Source organism: Suillus fuscotomentosus (genome assembly GCF_016647785.1).
Source record: "Suillus fuscotomentosus strain FC203 chromosome Unknown F5891scaffold_26, whole genome shotgun sequence".
NCBI lineage: Eukaryota > Fungi > Basidiomycota > Agaricomycetes > Boletales > Suillaceae > Suillus > Suillus fuscotomentosus.
Window position 1 is genome coordinate 266,562 of NW_024539538.1, and position 25,815 is coordinate 292,376.

The window sequence follows — 25,815 nt, forward strand, 5'->3', positions numbered from 1 at the left end:
TGGCGCTGACGGCTGCGATTCAGGATGGTCTTTGGCTCCAATCATTCCTCGGATGTCTCTCAATCCCCTTATCTCTTCCCCTGCGTTTGTTCGCTGACAATGCAGGGGCCATCGCACTATCCAAGGACGCAGCAAATCATATTCGCACTAAACATATCGACCTACGCTATCATTTCATTCGTCGACACGTCGAAAACGGCACCTTCCTACCTATCTGGTTGTCGACTCACAAGAATACAGCAGATATATTCACCAAGGTACTGCCGCGACCATCGTTCATCATTCATCGCGTGGGTCTTGCACTTGTGTCGCATTGAGAGGGTGTTGTATTGTTGTTACATCGTCTCGTTGAGGGGGTGTGTTGATGTTGAGCATTCCAACTTCGACTATGTTAGCATTCCTTTTTGTTTGTTCTCTCGGACTCTATACCGTACCATATAATCTTGATGTGTCGCATTGTTTGTACCTCAGCGGTTTATCTCCAACGCTGAGGTACAGTTCATATTTTTCTTCTCGCCGGCTTTTACTTATGACTTTTCGTCTCTAGACTTCTGTCATAGGTATTATTAATACTCAGCGGTTTATCTCCAACGCTGAGACTTCTGTCATAGTCTATTTGTCAACAACCCTTGCCGTGCTACCCATAGGATTCTGCCAACGAACTGCCTGTGACACGACGCTCCTAAAGCGTGTTATAGGGGTGCGCAGTACCATTTTGGTGTGGGCGGAGTTTTAATGCGTATTGCTTCAGACTTCTTTGCGACAACTCAAAGACAACTTGTCCACATTGTATTCCGCCCTCGAGAACATGGTACAATGACTACAATATATTGTGAGTTGAACTACTAAGAGAGTCTCAGCGTTTGAGAAGAAACCATTGATATTGATGATACCTAAGGAGAAGAGACGAACTAAGGCAAAGCTAGCGTGCAAGAGAAACATACACCTCAGCAAGCCGCTGAGGTAAGAGAGAAACATTATAAAGTCAAGTACGTATATAGGGTCCGTGATGACTAAGAGATAGTCATCCAACATAATATGCACAATTCAAGATGATATGCTAAAATATACAATAATAACATACGAATGTAGTAGTACAACTCCAAATTCCAGGCGTTGGTCACCGAAGAACATCAAAGGTCATGGGCGACTATATGCCTCATTATTGTCAAGGACGCCAACATCTCTGCACACCCAGATCAGTGTTGTACCACCAGGTAATTTAAAAATGGGCATACCGACTGCGAGGTGCGGATACGCCTCCTCGATGGTAAGCACGCACCCAGAGGAGTGGTCGTATTCTGGCTCTCCGGGTACTTTCAACGAATAAGACGCAACTTGCTGATTGCCTGTGTTTGTGCACTAAAAATTATGCATGAGATTTGAAAACGCACGTGGGAATTGGTACGTACCGTCCACTCTTCGCTCTGTGTGGTTCGCCAACTCCATCTGTACTGCTGACCATCGGACCCAATGAACTTCCTCGACTTTGCGCTGGATAATAGATAAGCTCGGAAAAAAAGCACCGTGGTCTAGACTTACTTCTCATTCGGAGATGGTTCCAGGAAGCTGTTCATGGGTACCTGCGGCCCTGACCCAAAGGTTATTGTTCCGAGGGAGTTGTTGGAGCCGAAGTTGAGGGTCACCACTGGATCGGTCCCTGCTGTTGTGGTGTAGATTATGTATGTTGTGTGTGTAGCTTCCCGAGTGGTGCACCGAAGTGTCAAGCGTAAACGATCATTGATGTCCACGAAGTGTGATCCTGTCAGCTTGCCCGTCTTATCCTCCAAGAGGTATGGCATTCCATAGCTTGTCATGATGAGGATTGAAGAACAGATTGTGTGGAAGGTTTCGGCGAGGGGATGATGAAGGAGGAATCCAGCTGCACCCCAGGTATTTCTGCAAGTTAGACATGGCAAGTCAAGAGCCTATTTCGGCAGCCATGACATGTCAGGAGACCGTCATGGTATCCGGGCGGTAGATAGGAGAGATTCGCACTTGGCATATAGCCGAGATAAAAAAAAAGACGTTAAGCGGAAAATTTATGAGATGGGCACGTTGAGTTCGGGCGCGCGACCTCGGACTCACCGATAGAGCCAGAAGGAGTGGAAGACATGCGAAAGAGGCAGCGTAGATCAAAGATTAAGCAAGGTGTTCGTCATGCACACTATTCGCGAGGACCTGACGATTGGGATAAATAATGTTCGTGCCTGTCATGACGTACCAAGGAGGACAGACTCTGAGAGATCTCAAGGGTCAATAGAGATGAAGCCTAAATTTCATCAGGTCCAGTTCGTTCATGGTCGATGAACCTGAAATCATGCGACCGGCGTGGTCTTACCTAATCCTTGTTTCATAGGAAATAGCACAGACCTAACGCGTTTTGGCCCTAGTACCAACATGTTTGTCAGGCGCTGGGACAAGCAACGAGGCAGAGTCAGGTGAGGCATCAACCGGATCGAGTGATACGGTGTGATTATCGCATGGGGGATATCTCGAAATTGAATACAGATCTGTAGCCAAGAATCTCAGGTATGACCGACATGCACGCCAATTCGTCATCAAGAATTTCATGGATCTTCACACCTTTGATCCCCGATTGACAGTGCCATGCTGCAATGGTGTGGCCCCAATGCGCATGTATCAGCGTCCAGCCCAAACTTGGTCAATCTCAGAACAAACTGCAGTTGACAATACCTAGAAGTTTCAAACGTATCTTTCGTTACGGCACATAGGTTCTAAAATTGTGCGGTCATTAGTGGCCTGTGCCATGATTCTTCCCCGAGAAGGCGAAAATTGATGAGTTAGTGCGGGGAAGAGGCATTGCAAGGTTCTAAGTGCGTAATATATGAACATACTAGCAGTCTGCTGCGGTGGCATGACATATTTCTTGAAGAAGACTCAGCCGAGTTAATCTCGTTCATGACGGGTACTCAGTCTGTCCCTTTGATTAAAGTCCCATCGCCGCCGATCTTCTCCGCGTTCTCTTTCGCGTGCAACTTCATCGTAATCCTTCACATGCCGAGGAGCATGAGGTGAGCGACTAGCTGGTAGAGGCGAACGACTGCGCCGCGGGCGACGATGCCTGCCGTGATCACCGTCTTTGCTGGGTTTAGGTGAGCGTGAACGGGTCCGTTCTCTACGGGAGCGTTGTTCGTAATCGGCATGGCGAGACTCTCGATGTGCCTCTTTGCGAGCTTTTTTTTGTTCCTTCCGTTCGGCTTTCTTACGGCGCTTTTCCTCTTTCTCTGAAGGATGCTGTCCACCATCTACAGCAAGGGTATGCGCCGGTCGTGATTGAACGCTTGAGGGGGCTTTTACAGCAGGAATGCTACCTGATGGTGCTGCGGCAAACCCACTGAGAAAGTCGTTCAATACCAGACTGATATGTTAAGGACAACACTTACAGTGCTGCAGCAAGCGCCTCTGCTTCCGCTTCCTTGATCTTTCTTATCTCTTCTTCCCTCTCAGACTCATCCTTGGCATCTCTATTATACCAGTGAACATCTTTATTCTTCTGCCATCTCCCGGTCGGGGCATTGATGCTGTGACCCAGATAGTTCTACTTGACAATTAATATCACTAGAATAAAACTTGTAACAGTCGACTAACCTCTCTGTCTTTGTCTGCGGAGACATCCGTCCACTTGAACTCTGCCTGGCCTCCTCGAGTGCCTCCCCGAATTGGTTCAAACATTGGAAAGAGAGTATCAAGGGAATCTTGGTACCCGGTTACCTGACCGAGGTACCGTGAGAACTTCATGAGCTACTTATACTTCCTTCCATTTCTCGGGGTAGGCATCGAGCCTCGTGTCCCAAGCTCTACTACAAACGTGCTATCTTGACGCCGGTATTGCATAGACTCGTCTTTTTCTTCATATACGCTCTGGGATATACCAGACCTACGCCCGGGTCTAACGTACACATTTCCCAGAATCGGACAGATGCTTCGATTGTTCTGATAGCACCTTGTTCATACGGAATGGCATTGGTCTGGCTATGGCACGAATCTTGTAGCTAAGCCTAATTCTGCTTTACATAAGTTATGTTGTTGAACGTGCATCTGGCCTCACCGATGTCGAACTGCACATGCAGGCTGTATGATACTTTTGCGAAATGATGTTGAGGCAGATTTCTTGAGGCGTTAACGTTAGTATCTGAGTCATAGATCGATCGCAAAGTCGTTATTTAAATGATGCGTCATTTTGATAAACCACGCGACTAGTAAGAGGCAGAATGTGGACGCCAGCGTGCAGTGCCATGCATCTGATTGTGTTACGCTGTAACGTTTAGCCCATGCTAATCAAAAGCTAGTCTGAGTGCAACTAACAAAGTATGCACGAGCCTCGTAACGCCGTATCTTGGTTCGACGCTTGCTTTGCTCTAGACTGCAGGAATACTATAAGATTGTTGCAAAGATTCCGATGTAATTACTACGTAGTAGGTGTGGAAGTTGTTTCCAGATTTTCAAAAATATTTTGCTGCTTTGTTCTCTTGTTACTTCTGCCATCATATCCGCTGGCTTCTTTCGTCCCAAATGCGCAGCTGCTGTATAATACACTGGAACGGTCAGAACACAGATCTGGGGCATCAAACGTTCATTTCGAACCCGGGTTGAACTTCGCGGCATTAGTCCGATAGGTGACCCCCATCAAAGTCGTGCCATCGCGGCAAGGGGCGCTGAGCACAATCCTGTATCTACGACATCCAATCACCATGCCACAACCAGTACTAGCGATTCGTCCTACGGCGGCCTCTACGAGGTTCCTGCATAACTTTCAGTGCCTTACTACGAATAACCGTGGCCGCTACTAGGCTGTTCTGCCTCCACTCTCGTGTCCACGCAAAGTCATTTTTCCGGGGTTGAGGCAAGTGACCTAACTATCGTCTCATGACCCGGGTATTCATTACTGCACGTCGTCGACGGTATTAGAACGCTTTACAGACACTAGGCTTTCCCCTGGTCGGTTTGGCTCAGCCTCATGATGAGTGCGGCGCATTCACTTATCCTGACCCAAATAAGGCAAGGTTTTAAATTATTCCAAGGTTTATCCGATTGAACAGGTTCAACAGAATTCTTGCACGATGGCTGCAGGTGTATTGCACGGAAAGCATCTAATTGCTCGAAGCATTTGCGCTGACCGAGTGCATGTTGCGTGTATTTCGATTTCGACTGCATTTTTTGCGGAACTATTTTCCTGATTTGAATTGACTAATTTGTCATCGATCGGTCACGAGGGCGCACGGGCCCTCGTGGCAAGAAACGGGGGTTTTGCTGCATGTGGAAATAGCCGAGCAGAACCTTCGTGTTCTCCTCAACCATCGTTTATCTGTCGCGCAAACGTCAAACGCACTTTACATTTGTCTCTTTCAATTCTGCGCCATCCTTGACGATGAGCAAAAAGGGCAATAAAACACAGCAACCAGAGACTAGCTACGCAGAACGTGATATCGTACTAGCCAAAGTACGCGGCTTTCCACCATGGCCAGGCATGGTATGTCGCGTCTTTTGATCTTTTTTGAAAGACATTCGTGCCAATGGCATGTACAGGTCGTGAACCCTGACACAGTCCCCTCCGCTGTGTCGAAGGAGCGCCCAGCAGGCAAAAAAACTACGTTCCACTGTGTCAGGTTCTTCCCCGCAGGCGACTAGTATGTCAGTATTGCTCGTTGTTTTTTACTTTATTAAACTTTGGTATCCAGTGCTTGGCTTGTGTCGAAAGATATCTCCAAGTTGAAGCAACATGAGATCGAAGCATATATCAACGAACCTCACAAGAAATCTGGCGACCTTCTGACAGGCTATCGGATTGCGCTGGACCCGTCAAAATGGGAAAAGGAACGTGAAAACGCAGACTTGGCAGCGGTAGAACAGGAGGACAATGCTCCTGTTGATCAGCTCGACAGCGACAATGAGGGCGATGGAACAAAAAAAACATCCAAAACCAAGAAACGAAAGCGGGAATCTGAGGTGCCTCCCCCCAAGCCCAAACCCAAGCCCAAGCCCAAAGGTGAGAAAAAGGCTCCCTCATCTAGAGGGAAGAAGAATGGTACCAAATCGAAGGAAATGGTTGAATCAGAGGACGATGGCGAGCCAGAAGCCGAAGCTGAGGAGGACGAGGAGGCAGGATCAAGCGCCAAGGCAGCCCCTCCCCCATCTAAGAAACCCAAACGAGAAAAGGAGGACGATGTCGATCGTATGTTCGCCGTCTACCATCACGCCACACCCTTTTTGCTCATTTTTCCATCCAGCTGCCTTGGAAGCGGACGTCGAAGCTAAGAAAGTCCGCGAATGGAGACACAGATTACAGAAGGCCCTTCTGGGGAGCAAAGGGTTGCCTCCAGTTGACGTATGTTCTATTTGTTATCGGCCAATCAGTCCTCAATCAACATTTCTCCAGGAAATGCCTGCTCTTGATCAACTTTTTTCGACTATCGAGAATTATGAACATCCCAATCTTATACTATACCTTTCAGTGCGTCCTGCATCCCATCGTTCATGTTTGCAACGTGTACTCATTGCTTCTGTGGCCTAAATTTTCATGCAGTTTTCCAAAATCGGTAAGGTCATGCGTCACATTGCTGCTTTATCCACGGATAAGGTTCCCCGCGACGACGAATTCAAGTTCCGGACACGAGCAAAGTCAATGGTCGACAAATGGCACGCTATTCTGGGCGCTAGCAAGGGAAATGAGAATACGGTTGAAAGCGTTGTCAACGGTGCGCCGGCAGATGCGAACGCTGCTGCAGAGAAGAAGGTCGATCTTATGCAGACGTCTACAGTGGAGAACGGCCCTTCCAATGCTGCGGACACATCGTTGGGCGATGTTACGATGACAGAAGCATGAAATACTCATAGGCCTCCTCAATGCATTCAAGCGTTGTCCTTGTCCTTTCATATTTTCTTTCCAACGTGACTTGTACCCTCGCGCTCGAGGCTACGACGTCAACTGTATCACTCACACGCTCATCGTTGAAGATATTTTACATTTTCATTTGACACATTATTTCCTTGTGATACATATGCGGTACATATGTTCCAATGCCATGCTACGTCGTATGCTCTTGCGTTGCGGAATTAGTTTGAGCGTTGATGTGAGCTGACTTCGTGCAGCTATTTGTGGAGCAGTTGGACTTTTTTTTAAGATAACCTTGCACACTAACATGATACTAGCGCTGAGCACACGGGTCAAATCAAACGTTCGCGTTATTGACCTAGTGCAGATCGTTGGGGACACTCCATATCTCATCCCACAGCACGAATATTTAGGCGCTTGAGCTTAGCGACTGTGACGTAGCAAATACGTCTTCACTTGAGCAACACGATTCACGAACCTGCCGCACGTGGTCATTTATTCGCATCGTTCGAAAATGGGCTTCATTATACAGGGCCTCAACCTACCCGGTCGACGCTCGCTCTTGGCTGCATGGGGGTCCTTGCATCCATGTGTATATGCCGCACGTTTATATTACTGCAAGAACCGACCAACAGCCGAAGTGGAAACATCGCGGCGTCGGATGCGCATGCAGCCTGGTGTGCGAGGTTATGCAAATTCATTTCTCGACAATCTTGAAGAGAACAAACCTTCAGGTTTCCGAGAAGCGCTAGTGAACTCCGGTGAGTGGCTTAATTTCGGTTAGTTGTGATGAGTTATGACCAGCCGCAGAGAGCATTTTGTCTTCAGCAGGTACTGTCCAGATCCATAATGGCTTTGGAGAAATATATTGAAAACATATGTTTAGACACCTCCCCGAAGCAACAGTCTGCGGGCCCTCTCGAAGTACAAGATCTTCCAGAAATACCGCCATTTCCCACTAGACCAACCCACCACATATCCTTGGAAGATATCACAACGTATATCCAACCACTTGTTTCGCGTCAGTGGACAGTCGGCCACATCTGCACAGGAGTCGATGAAAATGAAATACTCTCTCTGGACAGACATTACAAGTTCAAGGGCTTCAACGATGTCATGGACTTTGTTCAAGGAGTCGCAGACATCTCACGGGCAGAAAAGGCGCGTATCAAAGTTCCCTGCAATCTCCAAGATAATTGAGTCGTCACCTTCATACTAGCATCACGCTCGGATCGTGATTGAGTATAGCACCGTGGACATTGTCTCGCACACGCATTCGGCGTATGGCTTCGACCGCGTAGGAGAAGGAGAACTCGAGCCTAAGAAAGTTCCTGGGCTCACTCGTCGGGATGTTCGATTCGCTATCAAGATCGAGGAGTTGCACGAAACATTCAAGGAACGAGGGCGCACGGTGCAGTCTGTACCAGCAGATCTTACCCAGCTGCAGCACCGGTCTATGAAGTCAGTGCTACGAAGATATAGCCAAAAGTAGGCAGTCGCGAATACGAAGGATGTCCACAACACATCATCGAGAAATGCGATGCACTGATACGTTGGCTGTTGATCAATTGTCAAGATTTCAATAATAAGTCAAAGAAACGCCCTCAGAACTCGTTTTCTGGAATCCGCAATGTCGCTGGGGAGACGAGAAGATAGGTTGGGGCCTGTGTACGGACACAAAACCTGGTAGGGAAATGTCATCAAAATGTACGCGTCAAAATACACAGAGGACCATTCTTCAGATGCCAAGCAGCATACAGACTTGAAGGTCGTACGGACTCTTCTTAGGCTATGGAGGTCTCATTCCCCAGTTGGTTTTGTGTATAATTAGCAAGAGGATCACATCCGGTTAGAATGTTTAAAATGGTGAAATTCCCTCTGTTCAGAGCCGAGTAGAGATAAAGGACATCCAGAAGTTCATTAGAACGAAAACTTCCTTCTAGAAGCCTCTTTTTCATACTGCCCCTCTGCGAATCTGAGTTGTTCGCTGCTGTAGGTTGCGATATGCTTCATTATGTTCCTGTCCTCATTATCGCCACCTGGTAAACATGGAGTTACTGTAATAACAATGTCGCAATCATGGAAGTGTCAGGGAATGGTCATAACTTCATAACTATCCTTGTACTGTACTCTTCAAAATAAAGTAAGTGGTGCACAGTACGCACTGTCTTCCTCATCTCCATATTAGATCTGTGATTCTTTTATAATCATCGAGCACCTCTTCCTTGAATACTATGCGCTCTGCAGCGAGATCATGCTGCATATGCAGTTCACTCGTGGTTCCACTCAGAGGGACGATATTGTTTAGTTGGGCAAGTTTGAAGAGTACCTGCGCGGCCGTGACGTCTAGCTTATCGGCAAGAGAAGTGGTGTGCGAGTGTGTCAGTAACGCCGGGGAACCCGTCAGTGTCCAGAACGACCTATTCGAGTGACTGTCAACCATTGAAAAACTTTGCAATCCGAAAGTAACGCACTGGTAGACAATTCCATTCGCCTTACAGTACGCCCAAACCTCTTTGTCCCAGGCATTACCTTCAAACCACCTGTTTTGTACGATCTGCACCTTTCTTTCTTTTTCTAGCGCTTTCAGTACTCCAACGTCGTACACATTGCTAATTCCGATAGCGCGCACAGTCCCCTCATCTTGTGCAGCCATGAGCGTACGCCAGGCTTCTAGCGTTAAGGGCAAAGTTTGGAGAGGAGAGTGAAGAAGATAAGCATCGAGATATGACGTATGCAAGTTAATTAGTGATTTGGAAAGGGAACTTTTGATCTGGGCAGGGACACTGTCTCGGGGATTATATGGGAGGGGCTTGGTTGGGTCTTGACCATCAAAGGGGGTGAATCTAAGGAAGCTTCACTTCAAGCTGCTGAAGAAACCCTCGACTGAACCGACGTACTTTGTTTGGATGTAGACATCTTCTCGCTTTACACTATGCTTGTCTTGGAGAATCTCTAAGGCCTCTCCCACAAGATCTTCTCTGTAACATGCCTGGTATTAGATGAACCAACGAAGCACACTGCAATGCAATGCCCACCTGTAGTGTTTTGGCTGACATGCTACACAATTTGTTCATCACGAATAAAATTCGACCAACTTGGACACGTACCTGTGTCTACAGCTCGGAAGCCCTGCAGGAAGGCGCTTATCACAAGGTGAGCTGTTCTCTCTCCCTTCCTACTTGCAAATTCAGTATGTCGTATGCTTGCTGGCTGAAAGCTCACCATGCTGTTCCATAAATCAATTTCGGAGCTAAATTCATGCCAGGATTCGGTCTTGCAGAGCTGTCAGCAGGACTCGGTATAGTACAAGGTATAGGGCTCATAGGGCGGCGTTTGCATGCGGTGCATTGAGGAGTAAGTTACCGACTTCTGTTTCGCATCTAGTATATCTCGTGACGATTTGTCCTAGTTAGGAGAATCTAGTCTGCGCAAGAATGTGAACCCAAGTCGTGGCTGAACTTATGAATAAAACAAGATACGAATCCAAAGTCAGTGTAAACTCGACATTCGGTCTATCAGGGGACCTAGTACTCAAAAGTAAACGACCTTCACCTTCGCAGAGTTTCCGACATGGGTACCAAAGGCTTTCACCGTTCCTGTGTACGGTGCAAACTTTACATCGGCCTTCTTCTTTGCCCTCTCATCTTTCTTTATATCCTTGTCTACATCTGCATTCCGCCGCTTGAATGAGTGAAAGTCATCTTCGTCCGCACCAGCGTCTTGGCCTGTCCCAAAGAAAGTTGCGGTTCCAGATTGAGCTGCATCGCATGCGTGTTACTCGACTGATCACCGTAGATTGGTACCAAAATACATACCTTGTTTTCTCAATCCGCAATCCTTGGCCAAGTGAGACGTTTCGCCACAGAGTTTGCAGCAGCCTCCGTTTGGATAAACACCCTTGTCCTTGTTTTGTGGACAAGATGATGCCAAGTGACCCTTACCAGAACACACAAAACATGATGCAAATGGAAGAGGATGATGAGGGTCTTCTGGGGCGTTGCATCGCGAGAGAGTATGCTGATTTGAACCACACCTAACGAAACTGTCTAACCTGCTGTCGAAGCGAGAAGTAGAAAGAGGACGCACCGATAACATATTCCAACAGTTCTTTGTCTCGCTACACCACCACCACTACCGCCGGCTTCATTACGTATAGTAGGACAGTCTCTTGCAGTGTGTCCTTTTTGGCGACACGCAAAACAAGTAGTCTCTGCATATTTCTCCGCAATTCGTTTCTGACGTCTCGATTCGGAACGTTGAGCAGGATCTGGTCGAGCTACAAGCGTTCAGTACATGCTTGACTGCTCGCAGCAAAAGATCTACTCTTTGGTTTCCGTTTATCCTTCAGTTTCTTCTTGGGCTCGACTTTCGCTGTTCCAGGATCACCCGCGTCCTGTGCCTCGTCCTTACCCTCGCCCTCGCCACCACTTTCTTTTGGTTTTTTCGTCCGCTTTCTTTTCTTTTTGGGCGGAACTTGATTGTCGTGTGGTTGGCTTTCGGATGGTAGAGTGGACGTTGAAGCTTGTGGCTCTATTGGTTCTTCAAAGCCCGCTTCCACATGCGTGCGCTTTCGACCAAAATCTGTGATCCGCGTCATCGTTAGGTCCTCAGCTGATGGAGGCGTGCATAGTACTTGTAGCGGGCAAACTTTAAATTGCACCAAATTTTACGAACATTTTGGGAAAAATACCTCCTAAATTTATCGTCACTTCTGCAGCTACCTCGAATGATATCATGTTTCAGCTTGGTACATGGTTGCAGCTTGCACTGAGTTCATTGTTCAGCTGTTCTTCACACCCCACGATGAACGAAACAACAAATTGCATTGAAACATATCCTCCAAATTCCACAAAAATCTAGAATCAACGAAAAAAACTGGCATAGATGACACAGACAATTAAAATCGACGACGCAATCCTGTTAGCCCTACCAAATTATCGACCTATATTCTAAAGCCATTCCTTGAACGCGAGTTGATAAAGCGTCTTGGCAATATGCACGACCAAAGCATAGCCAGATATCATCCCTAACAGGTACGCGTAGAACAGGGGATCAGGCGGAGTCAACTGCAGGGCAGTGTTGATTTTCGGTATGTATGGGATCGCAATAGCAATACCAGCGATACCAAAGGTGGTGCAAAAGACCGAGATCGATGCATGGGACTGGATGAAGGGAAGCTTGCCCGTTCGCAAGAAGTGAATAATCAACAGCTTATCCCGTTATCATCAGTATGTATTTCGAATTTGTACAACTTTAATGAGATCGTACCTGTGTCAAAGATCCCTCGAGAAACCAATTCGTCTGTGCAAGGTCAACGCGTGGGTTGTGGAGCGTACGAATGCCGTAGTGGAACCTGGAGCCGCCCGGTAAAGGACGATTGTTGATCACGCACGGATCTACTCACCAGTTGATAGAGAATGTGATTATATCAAAAGGGCTTGAGAAGGGACCTATGCAAACCATGAAACGAATGATCGATTTCGCTCCCCATGTCTTCGGGGCCACCAAGTACTCGGGGTCAACATTATCCCTAACATATACTGTTCGGCGTCAGATGTTCGACTAGATGTGGTGATGCATACCAGGGAATTGATGCCTGAGAGAAATCATACAACAAATTCTGTACGAGGATCTGTATGGGGAGCATAGGCTGGTATGGAAGCCACGCAGAAGCAACTTCAAAAACATGCCGCATCAGTGTGCATCGGTATGAAAGACCAGGAATGGACACATACCCAACAGCGAAAATATATTACCGAAGTTGGAAGAGGTCGCCATCTTGATGTACTTCAGTGTGTTCATGAGCCTACGTCTCATTCAGCGTTCTGCGCAAAAGCTCGCCCCAGATGCACTCACGTAATCCTCCCCTCCATCACACCGTCAGCGACAACAGCCAGGTTCTTCTCAAGTAAGATCACATCTGCCGCCTCTTTCGCAATTTCGGTTCCTGAATCTACCGAGATCCCGACGTCTGCGCCGCGTATAGCAAGAGCATCGTTGACGCCATCTCCCAAGAAGGCGACTGCTCTGCCACCGTGACCCGCGCGCAGAGCTTTCACAACCTCAAGCTTCTGGTAAGGTGAGAGTTTGGCAAAAATGATGCAGCGATCAATGGCATCTTTGTAGGCATCCTGATCATCTGCAAGGGCCGCAAGCTGGACGCCGGTGAGAATGAGTCCTTCATCGCCGTTAGAAGAGGGGGAAGCCTCCACATCCTTTTCATTCACCGTAGTTGACGACTGCTCGCGAGATGGTATAAGCCCGAGGTCGCGAGCCACCTTTGCAGCCACTGCAGGAGCATCACCAGTGAGGATTCGAACCTGTTACGAATCGCAAGATTAATTGCATCAAAGAAAAGCTCGGAGGAAATACATACCTGCACGTTCAATGCGGCCAAATCTTTGATTGCTTGGGTGGCATCGGGTTTCAATGGATCAAGAAGCCCGATGAATCCAACGAAAGTAAGCTCGTTCTCGTCAGAGGGGGATATGGTCATAAACGGCTTGATAAGCTGTTCTCGGCAGGCCACAGCGACAAGACGCAACCCATCCTCGTTCAAACGCTGGGCAGTATCGAGAATCTTTTGCCGCTCGTGTGCTGTGAGAATTGACGTCATTGAGGAGGATAAAGCAAATGGTCCCGAGGCATTCGAGGAAGGTGGCTGGTGGTTGTAGGTTGACACGCACAGGTCCAAGACTTCTTCCACTGCGCCCTTTGTGATTAAGAGTCCTTCAGAGCCATCGCCACCAGGTCGCGAAACTAAGACCGACAGGAGGCGGCGTGACGAATCGAAAGGAACTTCGCCCTGCTTGGTCCAGCCGTCCCCGGGAATGTCTGTAAAGATGTCCTGTTCACTTTGATCGACGAAGTCAACGATTGCGTGGTCGATCGGACTACGAGAACCGGTTTGCAGTGAGGAATTGATGTAAGCCAACTTGATGGGAAGTTGTGAGGGCTCTCCCGTGCCTGTCGTGGACATTGAAATGCGCACGAGGTCAGCGGTAAGCGTCCCTGTCTTGTCTGAGCAGAGAATCTGAACCGCGCCAAGGTTCTGGATGGCATCAAAACGCTTCACAATGACTTTTTTGCGCGCCACACGAACAGCGGACAGCGCAAGGTTGGATGTCTGCATCACAAGTGTCGTTGAGAGTCAGAGCATCAGAAAGCAATGTATACATACCACAATCATCGGCAACATTTCTGGCGTAATGCCGACTGCAACGGCGATCGCGAACATGACTGCGCCTTTCCAGTTCTTACTAACAGCACCCTGGATGATGAGCACAATCGGGGCCATAACCTGTTCAGAAAAATTAAATCCAGAAAATGCACCAAAATCGATAAAATGTTGACTCACCGCCATGAAGGCCATCAAGACATAACTGACTTTCCTGATACCGATCTGAGTAGCGTTTTCTGGTCGTCGTTTGGAGAGCTCGCTAGCGATAGAAGCCATGTAGGTATCCTTGCCGGTCGAGACGACGAGCGCGTGCCCATTGCCTGTGACAACAGATGTGCCCGCAAGACAAACGTTATCATTGTGCAGTAAATTAAAGGTTTCTCCGGGACGTGGGGCTGCAAGGCGCACGGTTTTCTCGATGGGCACCACTTCTCCCGTAAGGGAGGCCTGTGTGATTGTGATAGCCTCGGCCGTAATGAGAACACAATCACCAGGGAAGACATCACCACCTATTATGGAACACAAAGTTAAAATGATGAAAAGGATAAATGTAGTACTACGTACTGGTGACGGCTATGATATCACCTGGAACCACACTCCGCTGATCGATTTCGACCTCCTCCGGACCGGAACTCCGATAACGAAGAACGCGAGTATTCGTCGTGACTGACTTGATCAAATTGACTGCTTGAATCGTGGACTTCAATTCTTGCCAATACCTGGGGCAACGTTAGGTCAATCGGAACAAAGACAGGGTGCGCGAACCTTAAGCCGGTCGAAGCTACCACCATTGCCATCATGACAACGAAGGTGGAGAGTTGATCAGTTGCAGCGTTAACGATGGCGAGGATGGTCAAAAGGATGTTGAACGGATTGACGATGGCCCCCCAAAACATGCGCAGGGCGGCGAGACGACGTTCGGCCACCGGTGTGTTAGGTCCATGAGTTTTGAGGATCTCAGAAGCCTGGTCATCAGTAAGACCGGTAGGGTTCCATCCAGGTTCCAATCTAAAGAAAAGGGAATGCGAAGAAATAAACAAAACGATAGATGGTGGCAATGTTGAACATACACGAAGATAGCCGAGACTGGGACCTGGGCGAAACGACTGAGTGTAGCGCATATAAGCTGCTCCTGCTCTTCCTTCGCGATCGCTTGTGGCAAAACGGGTGACTTGCTACTTTCGCTGTCTGGAGTAGCTATGTCGGGCCCATGCTTTTCCAAATTTGCAAGGGAGCGAGGGGAGAAGAGGTTTGCAAGGAAGGGCATCACGGAGGCTTCATCGTAGACAGGATGATGAGCACCCTGAACGAGTCAGAAAATTTAGCTAGCACAAACCTTCTTACTGGAGCTGGAGCTGCTGACGGCGAGGAGACCTGGAAACATTTCGGTCATTCCTCTGAAGGGAACGGGTGAAAGAGAAGACTCACGATGTAGCGGGAGTTGGATGCGAGATACCATGTATAAGGAACTAGAGAAGGAGCGAGCGATTTTATATGTGAACTAGAGTGCCATAAATTTTTATCTGCAACCGATCTCTGATAGTCCCTGCAGGATTAATCTGACTGATTGATCGCAGCCAATGAGTACTTGAGCATGTTAATTAACGAGATTGATCACTGTCAACGTGATAACATGTCCAGGTCAACCCAGGTCAAGGTTGCCCCTGTTCACAAGGCGAGTCAGAGTCTCGTGGGAGCCACACACAGTAATTCATCCGAGATTAAACGCGTAGGTGGCAACTGAGCGTAGGCCCGGACCCCAGTACCAATCTTTGATTACATAATATTGTTCATCCATGTCAACCCTAATACGAACGGATGCCCTCGCTCTTTCTTACGAGCTCACGCCCGTTGTGCCTTCAGCACAAATCGAAGGAGCGCTACGCGCTCCTTCAGGGGAGGAAAATGAGTGTTGTTCCTTCGTCACAGGAAGCCAAGGAGGGCTACGCCCTCCTTTGGCTTCCTGGCCTCAGGCTGCATCCTAATAAATCGTGCATTTTGAATTATTTTAAAATATATTTATGAGCAGCTTTCCAAAAAAACTCAAAGTACAATCTATCACACCACATAAAGTACATAGTACATAAGATCAGTCAGTGCCATGTTCTTTGAGCAGGATTTTGACCAATGTAAAAATACAATCTACTACACAACATAAAATTACAAAATATGTAACAGTATCATTGAATGTATTTATTTTCCCATTTTTCCCTGCCTCCCATCTAGGGATCAGCAGGGGTATGGGAAACCCTTGAGGGTAGGGGTAGGGGTTTGGATCTGAAGACCCCTGTACCCCTGGGAATATATGCCCAAATTGATTACCATAGGAGGGATGGATAAGTTTAAAATTTTGAAGTTGTACATTTGCCTTCAAATGGTAATATATGTGATTGGAAAAAGTGTTACCCTGGGGTATACCCATGCTAATCCTGTCTCCTGTCTCCCATCTCCCATCTCCTGTCTCCTGTCTCCTGTCTCCTGTCTCCTGTCTCCCGTCTCCCATCTCCCGTCTCCCGTCTCCCGTCTCCCGTCTCCCGTCTCCCGTCTCCCGTCTCCCGTCTCCCGTCTCCCGTCTCCCGTCTCCCGTCTCCCGTCTCTCGTCTCCCGTCTCCTGTCTCCCGTCTCCTGTCTCCCGTCTCCCGTCTCCCGTCTCCCGTCTCCTGTCCTCTGGTTCTCTGGTTCTCCCAGTTTCCCATTCCCATTTTCCCGTCCTCCCATTTTCCAGTTTTTGAGTTTCTAAGTGATCTTTTTCTCCCTTTTTTATTTTTTTTTCATAACCTTCTGTCATTCATCTCCCAATCTCTTTTATCTCATATTTGTTTTCCCCCTGTCTGTCATTGTATTATATGTTGTTCCATTATTTGCTCTATGTATACTACCATAACAATTACAGTAGGAAAAACACTCAAATCTAATCACACATCTCCCTTGCCCTGCTCAAACACATATTTTTTCATTATTTAATGCCATGTACACGTACAGTTACCAAGGTCGTGCTAAGTTCCCAAAGGGCGACGCTATTTGAGTCGGCGTTCGAAAACACGTGACAAAACCACGCGAGCTGCCAAATCGAGGTTAAGCGAGGTAAGCGAAAACCACATGGCCTTTGGCGAAATACGCGAAATACGCGCAAACCACGCGAGCGCGCGAAAGTTCCCGAAACCGTTCTACTTTACTTCTTAGACGAGCTCACGCCCGTTGTGCCTTCGGCACAAATCGAAGGAGCGCTACGCGCTCCTTCAGGGGAGAAAAATGAGTGTTGTTCCTTCGTCACAGGAAGCCAAGGAGGGCTACGCCCTCCTTTGGCTTCCTGGCCTCAGGCTGCATCCTAATAAATTGTGCATTTTGAATGATTTTGAAATATATTTATGAGCAGCTTTTCAAAAAAACTCAAAGTACAATCTATCACACCACATAAAAGTACATAGTACTACATACAATCAGTCAGTGCTATGTTCTTTGAGCAGGATTTTGACCAATATAAAAATACAAAATATGTAACAGTATCATTGAATGTATTTGTTTTCCCATTTTTCCCTGCTTCCCATCTAGGGATCAGCAGGGGTATGGGAAACCCTTGAGGGTAGGGGTAGGGGTTTGGATCTGAAGACCCCTGTACCCCTGGGAATATACCTCCAAATTGATTACCATAGGAGTGATGGATCAGTATAAAATTTTGAAGTTGTACATGTGCCTTCAAATGGTAATATATGTGATTGGAAAAAATGTTACCATGGGGTATACCCATGCTAATCCCTACTCCCTACTCCCTACTCCCTACTTCCTACTCCTGTCTCCTGTCTCCTGTCTCCTGTCTCCTGTCTCCTGTCTCCCGTCTCCCGTCTCCCGTCTCCCGTCTCCCGTCTCCCGTCTCCCGTCTCCCGTCTCCCGTCTCCCGTCTCCCGTCTCCCGTCTCCCGTCTCCCGTCTCCCGTCTCCCGTCTCCCGTCTCCCGTCTCTGTTCTCTCAGTCTCCCATCTCCTGTCTCCTGTTCTCCCATTTCCCCATTTTCCTGTCATCACATTCTCTGGTTTTTGAGTCTACATTGTCTTTGTCTCCTTTTTTTATTTGAATCTTATCTCCTGTCACCACATTTGTTATCTCCCTGTCTGTAATTGTATCATATGTTGTTCCATTTATGTACATATACAGTCACTACTAATAATTGCAGTAGGCAAAACACTCAAATCCTGTTGTCCCCCTGCTCAAACACATTATTTAATGCCATGTACACATACAGTTACCAATGTTGTTGCGCAACATTCCCAATGGGTGACGTTGTTTGAGTCGCCGCTCGAAATATACATGAAAACCACGCGAGTTTCCAAATCGAGGTTAAGCGAGGTAAGCGAAAACCACATGGCCTTTGGCGAAATACGCGAAACATGCGAAATACGCGAAAGCCACGCGAGCGCGCGAACATTTCCGAAAACCGTTGTACTTTACTTCTTAGATTCTTAGATTACCCATGAAGTCTAGCTGTGCCGTCGCCACTGATTGATTTTCCGGAACAACGCTTCAAGATTGGGCATGCTAAGATCCCCATTCGCAGTCGACATCCCTCCCTCGTTACCTGTCAGTTGACGCCTTTGAGTTTGCAGGCTCACATTCTGCATGGTTTGCAGCGCCTCGTACATAGCTATTGATAGTCATCGAGAAATTAAGTTGGTTCATAATTAGAATTCCATCATAGCACTGCAAGTTCTGCATGAGAGAGAGGGTAGCGGACGTGAAAGGGAAGCCAAAAAGTGGTGTATAAGGAAGGGCTGCCCCAGGGGCCAGGGAATGTCCTCCAGATGCGATAACTCCGGTCGAGGTCAGGTGGAAACTGACATTTTAAATGTGCACGGAGGATAAGCGATTGGCTGTGGCATTATGCTGCTATTAATTGGCTGGCCTCAACCAGTTATGTAGCTTTGTTGACTTGTTCGAACATCACAATCTATTGAAGCTGTAAAGGCGCTGTGAATTGTGTAAGAATTTTTAGGCTGCGAAACACGGGTATCTACTGGTATCAATATTTCTTTTTAAAATTTCGTTTGCTCAAGTCACTCGGTACAAAGTAATCTACAGGTGCATTGGAGTTGAACTACTTCATGCATAAACTAATGAATGTCATGATAAGACGGGTACAGGAGCACCGGAGAGCTCATATGAGAGTGGGCGGGAGGGCCACAGGACAGTCAAGACATGGATGTGCAAGAGTGCAGATTATGCACAAGGGTAGTATCAGACACACTCATGTAAGACGATACGAGAGCACGCGAGAGGAGGCGCTCAATAGTTCCATTAGTTATAAGAAGGAAAAACCACTTGATGCAAGTGAGAGGACAACGTTCCAACGCAGCTGTTGAATGAACTTTGGCCCCAGGATAGCTAGATTTCACGGTGGTTGAGGTCTTTGCCATAGACCCTGAAATTAATGTGTTCAAGGCTGGTGTTTACCAGCCTGTTGGGCAATCTACTTTGAAATGTCAACAGGGCACTACGATAGGAGTCCGTGTCCGTACCTTTGTTACTTCAAGTCAGGAATTGCACAAACTGAGTAAGGTCCGAGTGATAAGCGGGTACCATGAGCTCTACCAGTCCTGTGCTTTGAGAAACAACGTGCGAGGTGATGATTTGGGAAGGTTGACGCAAGGTTTACATCGATTATCATTATCTTACAATCACTGGAAAATTCGGATAACCGAACTCATTTGAGAGGCTACAGGGATGTTACCGGCGGTGAGCAAACCGCGAGATAATTGCGACGTACTATGAATGAACCTCCAATAGGCCTTATTTGACCATTTCTACATCTATCCGCGGCGTTGTCACGGTTATCTTACCACCGTGTCGCATCCACTAGCACATGTTTGATCTGGGTCCTAGTTAGTCACCGTAGCCGCTGTCGACGGATGCTTAGGGCGTCAGCTGGCGCTGGCTTGATCATTGATCACCTCTCACCCGTGATTCGTCGAAATCTGTGATGAACGCAGTTGATCGGATGACCGGGCCATAACGATATGATATCGATTATGAAGCTATTTATTTGGAAGTCGGCCTGATGTAAGTTGGTAGTCCGAGTGAAAAAAAAACATGAGCCAAGATGATGCATGACGTGGGCCACTGACCCACTTTCTGCGCACTGAGAGAAGGAAAGTTCTTCCAGATGCATGTTGGGTCTCACCAACTCTGCTATTTGGGCCAGACAGACTGTCACACATGGTGTGTGTGACATAAAGTCAGTACTTGAGTCAACTTGCTTCAGTTTTGTGCTCTATTGCAGAATTCGTTGCTGTTATCAATTATATCTCCGGAAGTCTCCGCTTTTGAGTTTTGTCAGACACCTGTTCTGCCACCTGTTCCATGCCGTGGCCCAGGCACAACAAATTTTGCAGACCGGCCCGATTTCCGCCAACGACACTGTAGTATCGGCGAATGGATTCTGGCTGCACCGGCACCATTTTCGTAGAGATCAAAGCCTTGGGTAGGAGTCTGCAATATAATGAGTGCAGATATGAAAGAAGATACGTTCTTTTTCCACTGGCAGTGGGCGCTGGGCTCGGAATGTCATGATCTCTTGTTAGGATGACCAGATATCGAGATCCTGGTGGGTCATTTATAAAGCTACTTGATGTCCGCTGAAGCACCCTCGAGGGCACCTCAAAAGGCCTTTCGGAACCCCGCAAAGTCCTGCTCAGAGAAAATAACATTGCCTGTGAGTATTTGCAGGGCTGGACGCTGCTATCGAATATTTTGATACCTCGTAGCCCATCATACGAGGCCCTGCAGAGGACAGCTATCGCATGGTGGTGCATCAGTGTGAATGACAACGTGCCAGGCTGCATAGCTGCAAGACTTTTCACAGTAACACTTACTGAGACGTGTTCGAAGGGACAGAGCGAAGGTGGTAAGTAGCTCGAAAGAAGCAGTGGGACCGCTAGACTCTGATCGGAAAGTATGGCGCAGAAAGGATGCTATGTGTGGAGGCCGTGCCATAACCTTGGGAGACATGTCCGCCTGTGATGATGGCGAGGTGGATACCTGAAGTCTATCCAAGCGCATCAATTTGCGTGTGATCCTCTTTGAGTTCAGCGACTTTCGAGGCGTAAGATAGTGCCCTACACGACAAAATGTTTTCCCACAGGTAGAAGCGTAGATAGCTTGAAGCTGGCTAAACAATAATAGTGAATACGCATGATATATTGAGGCTACCTCTTCGTCGTGTTGATTTGAATGGGTGAATTCGCATGAAAGAACTAGCAATGCGGGAATGGACGTGCGACCATACATTTGTTGTCACCGCAACGTTGCTCAGTGAAATGTGCACGTTCAGAGAGTTGATGTCATCATGCACAAACAGCAAAAGACACTGCAATCAATACCGGGCCACCTGCCATGCCTGTTTGATGTAGAGTACATTTTCATGACAATCGTGTTAGTATAGCGATTTACACAAACTCCACCTGTTTCAAGAATGATTGCAGGGTCACAGCTCATTGATCCAATTTCCAGTTATTCTCCTTCACTATCTTCTCGCGTTCAAGAAGGTACTTTCCTATAGCACGTAAGATGGTATTAAGTTACGATCTGGACAAGGACTTGCCTTCCTTATACTTCTGAGATAAGTCGGCTGCCTTATGATAATACCATCCAACACGGTCATTGCACCCCATGCAGAAGATGTCAGCTACGGTGTGGACACCTGTGCTAAAACACAAGAAATGGTCAAAAGGGACGAACAGCAAGGGTTGCGTACTCACAGAAGTGGTCGATCCTCTTTCTTTCCCAATTTCACATTGGTTACTGAGTGCATGAGGCTGGCCCATCGCAAAAAGCACGTCACTCATTCTGGTGATGCAATCGAATGATGTGTCACTGACAAGCCTCTTCCTTCTCTGCCTGAGAAAGACTTGCTAATAAGTTCATCCTGCAATGCCTGAAGATGCATCATGAATGTGGGGCTTAGGAGCCTTGTCAACGCCATCATGTCAATGATCACGCACCAGCACCGCTGAACAGCTTAAACAAATGAATCTGGGATGGTCGTGGTAGGTGGAGATAACCTGGCTGCGGGTGTCACTACTGGGACTTATGGTGGAAGTCATTGGTGTCAAGCACCATCTTCGAGGAAGAAAGTTCAGGATATCACGGGAGTTCAAGTCGCTGAATTTGGCAAACTCTGTTTGAATCGGAAGCAATCAATTTGGCTACTAGTTGCCCTTAACACTACGTGGAACAGTTGCTCTCAGCAACTCTTCTGCAGGTTATCGTATACCTCGCATGTTCACACGTTCGACGTATGGACGCCATGAAAATACTGAACTTCCTCAAGAGGTCGTCGTCGCAATCCAACGCATCCTCGAACTCGATCCAGGGAACCAGAATGATCCCCTTGATGTTCTGTCTAATGAGTTTAATCCACTAGATATGCTGAACCAGCTTTTCCCAGATGGTATGTCACATATCGAGGTGTAAATTGTGCCCACTGAACAACGTACAGAGGCCTCACTGAATCAGCTAGAAACCGTTCAAGCGAGACTGTCTCAAAATGAACGCGACTTGCAAGGCGAAATTGATAAACTCAAGGAAGAGCTGATACGTGACCAAGATCCAAACCGTATGCAGATGATTCAGGAAATGATTTCGGTATGCCTGCCAGTCCAACCACTAGAGTCCTTATTGAAGTGTTATTACAGGACCTCCTTGGGCAAATGTCACGCATTCGGGAGAAGGCGACGGAATCTGAGGCTGTTGTGCGCGATATCACGAAGGATATTCAGGCTCTCGACCTGGCAAAGAAGAACCTCATCCTCAGTATGACGACACTCAAACGCCTGCAGATGTTGGGTATGTTCCTTGGCATTGCCGTCGCAAATCCCGTTAATCTTTCACAGTAAATGCTCTGACACAATTGGAAGACCAAGCGAAAGAGAAGAGATACGGAGAAGTTTCGCAGACTCTTGCAGTTCGTTTCCGTTTCTCATTTTGCAGCAACCTCTTGACTCGTCCGTAGGCTGTGAAGCAGATATCTGCTTCTTTTAAACCTTATACATCCGTCCATCGCATTAACCAGGTCTGGAGACGGGTACAACAAATTCAGGGTGAGATTCGCACTCAACTCGAAGCAGAGTTCGACGTGTTGTAAGTTATTTTCCAGTCTGCAGATTCTTGAATCGTGAATCTGTTTAGCTACCTCCAGGACCCTGCTAAACCCTCAAAACCTGCTCAAATCATAGATGCTTGTGCCGTCGCTGATGTTTTAGGCCACGACGTTCGGAGACATTTGATTGATCGTTACGTTACACTTGAGCTCAAGGAATATCGGCGCATCTTCCGTGCCACAGACGAAGCAGGTCATCTAGACAACATCAGCCGGAGGTACGCCTGGTTTAGACGTGTGCTTGGAACGCATGAGTTGGAGTTGGGTCGCCTATTTCCTTCAGAGTGGAAGGTTGGATGGGCACTTTTCACGAAATTCGTGGCTATCACAAGGTTTGTCACGCCATAGATATGATGCACTTCTAATTGATATCTTTATCTCCTCAGAGATGATATTGTAGCATTGCTGTCTAAAGCAGGCTCCTCTTTGACAATCAAAGCACTGCTCGAAGCCCTACGGCAGACAACCGAATTCGAGTCATCCATGGCAAAGAAATGGTTAACGCCAGTATGTCAATCTCGAACTCACCTATTACTCCCTCGTTAACGATAGATACTTGAACAGCTCAATGAGATATTGGAAGCAAGTTCACCTTCGTCTTCAGCGACCATTCAGTCGATGTCATCTGCCTTTGAACCACATCTTGGTGTCTTTGTTGATGCTCAAGACAAGTCTGTACTTGCTTCTCCTAATGTCTATATTTACCATATCTGCCGATTACTAGAGCTCTTGCTGACATGCTTGCCACTCATCGAGCACCGGGCTCGAAGGCAAAACCACGAACATCCCTTGATACCACTCCGCGTGATTCTGTCTCTACAGATGCGGATGCGGATACCCCGCAGACGGTACTCTCTTCGTCAACAGAACTGTTTTACTTTTATGGCCAGAGTCTTGAGCAATGCGCCAAGTTATCGACAGGACAGACACTGTTTGATTTGTGTATGGTACACAAGAAGTGGCTGCGCAGATATGCTGGTGAGATAACCAGGGTATCTATTACAGTCTTATCTCTGATGTATGATGTAGAGGACATCCTTGCACCACAGTCAAAGCGGTTTGTGACGTGTAGCTAAAGACTGCTGCATCAAGCATCTGACACATCCGCAGGCCGACACCTCAAACACGGAGGTCTATGGACTCGCGTTTTGATATTGCGGATTTGCAACAGGCTGCCCTGTTTATCAATACAGCGGACTACTGTCAAACTACGGCTCTGGAGGTCAGTCCACCGCAGCGGTGTGAAGCTTTTATTGACTGTTGCCCGGATGTAGCTTGAGGAGAACATCAAAGAGAAGATCCAAGACGACTTCAAAGAGAGAGTGACGCTGCAAGCAGAACGTGACTTGTTCATGATGTATCCCTGTTATTTTGTTGTCCATCTCTGGTCGCTAATGCGAAGCCAGCGTTATTTCCGTCTCTATCATGACTCTTCTACGAGAATTGGAGGCCGCTTGTGAGGGTGCTTTCACCACGATGTCCCGTATGTCGTGGGAGAAGCTGAACCAGGTCACTGGACAGTCTTCATATGTGGATGATCTTGCCCGGGCTGTCGAGAGCTTTTGCGATATTATAAAGCCGTTAATTGAACAGAAGAAGTACCTGAGGAATTTCTTCGACAAGGCATGCAGGTTGGTCTTGTCACTCCATGTAGGGAGAAATGCTAATAATTGGCCATCAGTCTTGTCTTGACGAAATTTACCAATGCAGCAGTGAAGAGCCGACCTTTGAGAGAAATTGGTGGAGAGCAAGTACGTTGGTAGTTGATTGATTTGCTCTTCTTTGACCTAATCCAAAATATCGCAGTTACTGATCGACCTGGGTGTTGTCAAATCTATCCTAATACGACTGCCAGGAGAAGCAGTAGTAACGCAGGGGTAAGAATGGCACCCGGTATCTTGAGAAAGGTTAGCTCATAAATTTGTTGCATAGATATACCCGCAGCCTTACGAAAAGCACAACGAGGCTCGAGGCTCTGCTCAAGGTCATTGTGACACCAGTGGTAACTACCTTTTCTCTCATGCACGTTCCGTCACTTACAGAACTGTCAGGACCCTCCGGAAGGTTTCATTCTGAACTATACTCTTCTCATTGGCGATGCTTCATTTTCAAATTTTCAAAAGGTTAGACCACCTTCATGTTTTGGCTGCATTTCGTTCATTAATGCTGTGCAATTACTAGATACTCGATTTGAAAGGTACACCGAAGACCGGACAGAACAGCCTTCTTGATTCATTCCTCACCATTACGAGCACTAAGACGGATCTCGACAGTACATCATTTCTTTCTGCCCTCGATATGGATCCCCCCTTGACACTCGGTGCGACATTCGGTAGTCCGGGCTCTAGCCGAGTCACCCTTCCGCTGTCAACCACACCGGGCATTGGATCGGACAGTATATTTGGATCACTTGGGTCTCCGCCCTTGAGTGGACCGCCCACGGGATCAAGCACCGATGGAAGTACTTCCAGAGGGCTGGAACCGGGACAGAAGCGAGAAGTCTTTGACATCAGGCGATTTGTCACTTTCGGTTTGCGGCGATCGGAGACCTTACCAACTTCGTGACTTCCTAACTTCCAACACTTTGTACTTAGTCCGGCGGAAATATGCTCATCACCACGGAAAACAA

The 25,815-nt window shown here is 47.5% G+C and overlaps 10 protein-coding genes across 10 annotated transcripts; 3 read left to right on the forward strand and 7 right to left on the reverse strand.

Annotated features, from left to right (window-relative positions):
- Positions 1–1,133: 1,133 nt before the first annotated feature.
- Positions 1,134–1,817, reverse strand: F5891DRAFT_951977 (uncharacterized protein; the record flags this gene model as incomplete). The annotated part of the gene is made up of 4 exons (XM_041375083.1): positions 1,134–1,186; positions 1,239–1,362; positions 1,413–1,494; positions 1,543–1,817. 4 exons carry the CDS (start codon positions 1,815–1,817, stop codon positions 1,134–1,136), a joined length of 534 nt encoding a protein of 177 aa, XP_041226136.1.
- A 908-nt stretch (positions 1,818–2,725) lies between these two features.
- F5891DRAFT_1145515 (kinase phosphorylation protein-domain-containing protein) lies at positions 2,726–3,730 on the reverse strand. Its single transcript, XM_041365006.1, has 3 exons — positions 3,613–3,730; positions 3,408–3,562; positions 2,726–3,358 (listed from the first exon to the last, which is right to left on the reverse strand). The coding sequence occupies exons 1-3, from the start codon at positions 3,694–3,696 to the stop codon at positions 2,911–2,913; spliced, it is 687 nt and encodes a 228-aa protein (XP_041226137.1). The 5' UTR covers positions 3,697–3,730; the 3' UTR covers positions 2,726–2,910.
- A 1,259-nt stretch (positions 3,731–4,989) lies between these two features.
- On the forward strand, positions 4,990–7,064 carry F5891DRAFT_1032616 (uncharacterized protein). The gene is made up of 8 exons (XM_041361668.1): positions 4,990–5,022; positions 5,073–5,494; positions 5,551–5,651; positions 5,703–6,010; positions 6,080–6,196; positions 6,252–6,349; positions 6,401–6,475; positions 6,548–7,064. The coding sequence occupies exons 2-8, from the start codon at positions 5,393–5,395 to the stop codon at positions 6,845–6,847; spliced, it is 1,101 nt and encodes a 366-aa protein (XP_041226138.1). The 5' UTR covers positions 4,990–5,022; positions 5,073–5,392; the 3' UTR covers positions 6,848–7,064.
- A 100-nt stretch (positions 7,065–7,164) lies between these two features.
- On the forward strand, positions 7,165–8,467 carry F5891DRAFT_1032620 (uncharacterized protein). The gene is made up of 2 exons (XM_041361669.1): positions 7,165–8,017; positions 8,076–8,467. Exons 1-2 carry the CDS (start codon positions 7,646–7,648, stop codon positions 8,346–8,348), a joined length of 645 nt encoding a protein of 214 aa, XP_041226139.1. The 5' UTR covers positions 7,165–7,645; the 3' UTR covers positions 8,349–8,467.
- Positions 8,468–9,029: 562 nt separating this feature from the next.
- Positions 9,030–10,119, reverse strand: F5891DRAFT_951899 (NADP-dependent oxidoreductase domain-containing protein; the record flags this gene model as incomplete). The annotated part of the gene is made up of 6 exons (XM_041375075.1): positions 9,030–9,276; positions 9,331–9,702; positions 9,757–9,837; positions 9,895–9,916; positions 9,967–10,034; positions 10,082–10,119. The coding sequence occupies 6 exons, from the start codon at positions 10,117–10,119 to the stop codon at positions 9,030–9,032; spliced, it is 828 nt and encodes a 275-aa protein (XP_041226140.1).
- Positions 10,120–10,282: 163 nt separating this feature from the next.
- On the reverse strand, positions 10,283–11,514 carry F5891DRAFT_1032632 (uncharacterized protein). Its single transcript, XM_041361670.1, has 4 exons — positions 11,183–11,514; positions 10,946–11,135; positions 10,675–10,892; positions 10,283–10,617 (listed from the first exon to the last, which is right to left on the reverse strand). The coding sequence occupies exons 1-4, from the start codon at positions 11,454–11,456 to the stop codon at positions 10,391–10,393; spliced, it is 909 nt and encodes a 302-aa protein (XP_041226141.1). The 5' UTR covers positions 11,457–11,514; the 3' UTR covers positions 10,283–10,390.
- A 149-nt stretch (positions 11,515–11,663) lies between these two features.
- F5891DRAFT_1145525 (Mg-transporting ATPase) lies at positions 11,664–15,730 on the reverse strand. The gene is made up of 14 exons (XM_041365007.1): positions 15,468–15,730; positions 15,376–15,413; positions 15,110–15,314; positions 14,805–15,047; positions 14,604–14,758; positions 14,217–14,548; positions 14,040–14,159; positions 13,236–13,985; positions 12,716–13,179; positions 12,595–12,665; positions 12,442–12,535; positions 12,264–12,389; positions 12,128–12,212; positions 11,664–12,069 (listed from the first exon to the last, which is right to left on the reverse strand). The coding sequence occupies exons 3-14, from the start codon at positions 15,304–15,306 to the stop codon at positions 11,809–11,811; spliced, it is 2,898 nt and encodes a 965-aa protein (XP_041226142.1). The 5' UTR covers positions 15,307–15,314; positions 15,376–15,413; positions 15,468–15,730; the 3' UTR covers positions 11,664–11,808.
- Positions 15,731–19,880: 4,150 nt separating this feature from the next.
- On the reverse strand, positions 19,881–21,408 carry F5891DRAFT_298760 (uncharacterized protein). Its single transcript, XM_041371247.1, has 3 exons — positions 20,902–21,408; positions 19,988–20,822; positions 19,881–19,928 (listed from the first exon to the last, which is right to left on the reverse strand). The coding sequence occupies exons 1-2, from the start codon at positions 21,314–21,316 to the stop codon at positions 20,329–20,331; spliced, it is 909 nt and encodes a 302-aa protein (XP_041226143.1). The 5' UTR covers positions 21,317–21,408; the 3' UTR covers positions 19,881–19,928; positions 19,988–20,328.
- F5891DRAFT_1032650 (yippee zinc-binding/DNA-binding /Mis18, centromere assembly-domain-containing protein) lies at positions 21,144–22,177 on the reverse strand. Its single transcript, XM_041361671.1, has 5 exons — positions 22,030–22,177; positions 21,907–21,962; positions 21,787–21,843; positions 21,630–21,733; positions 21,144–21,581 (listed from the first exon to the last, which is right to left on the reverse strand). Exons 1-5 carry the CDS (start codon positions 22,129–22,131, stop codon positions 21,520–21,522), a joined length of 381 nt encoding a protein of 126 aa, XP_041226144.1. The 5' UTR covers positions 22,132–22,177; the 3' UTR covers positions 21,144–21,519.
- A 21-nt stretch (positions 22,178–22,198) lies between these two features.
- On the forward strand, positions 22,199–25,799 carry F5891DRAFT_1032665 (Vps53-like protein). Its single transcript, XM_041361672.1, has 18 exons — positions 22,199–22,478; positions 22,527–22,672; positions 22,723–22,873; positions 22,921–22,991; positions 23,040–23,167; positions 23,216–23,518; positions 23,573–23,693; positions 23,751–23,857; positions 23,911–24,164; positions 24,216–24,243; positions 24,297–24,408; positions 24,461–24,543; positions 24,593–24,817; positions 24,868–24,937; positions 24,993–25,063; positions 25,119–25,188; positions 25,238–25,309; positions 25,368–25,799. The coding sequence occupies exons 1-18, from the start codon at positions 22,307–22,309 to the stop codon at positions 25,749–25,751; spliced, it is 2,568 nt and encodes an 855-aa protein (XP_041226145.1). The 5' UTR covers positions 22,199–22,306; the 3' UTR covers positions 25,752–25,799.
- Positions 25,800–25,815: the final 16 nt, after the last annotated feature.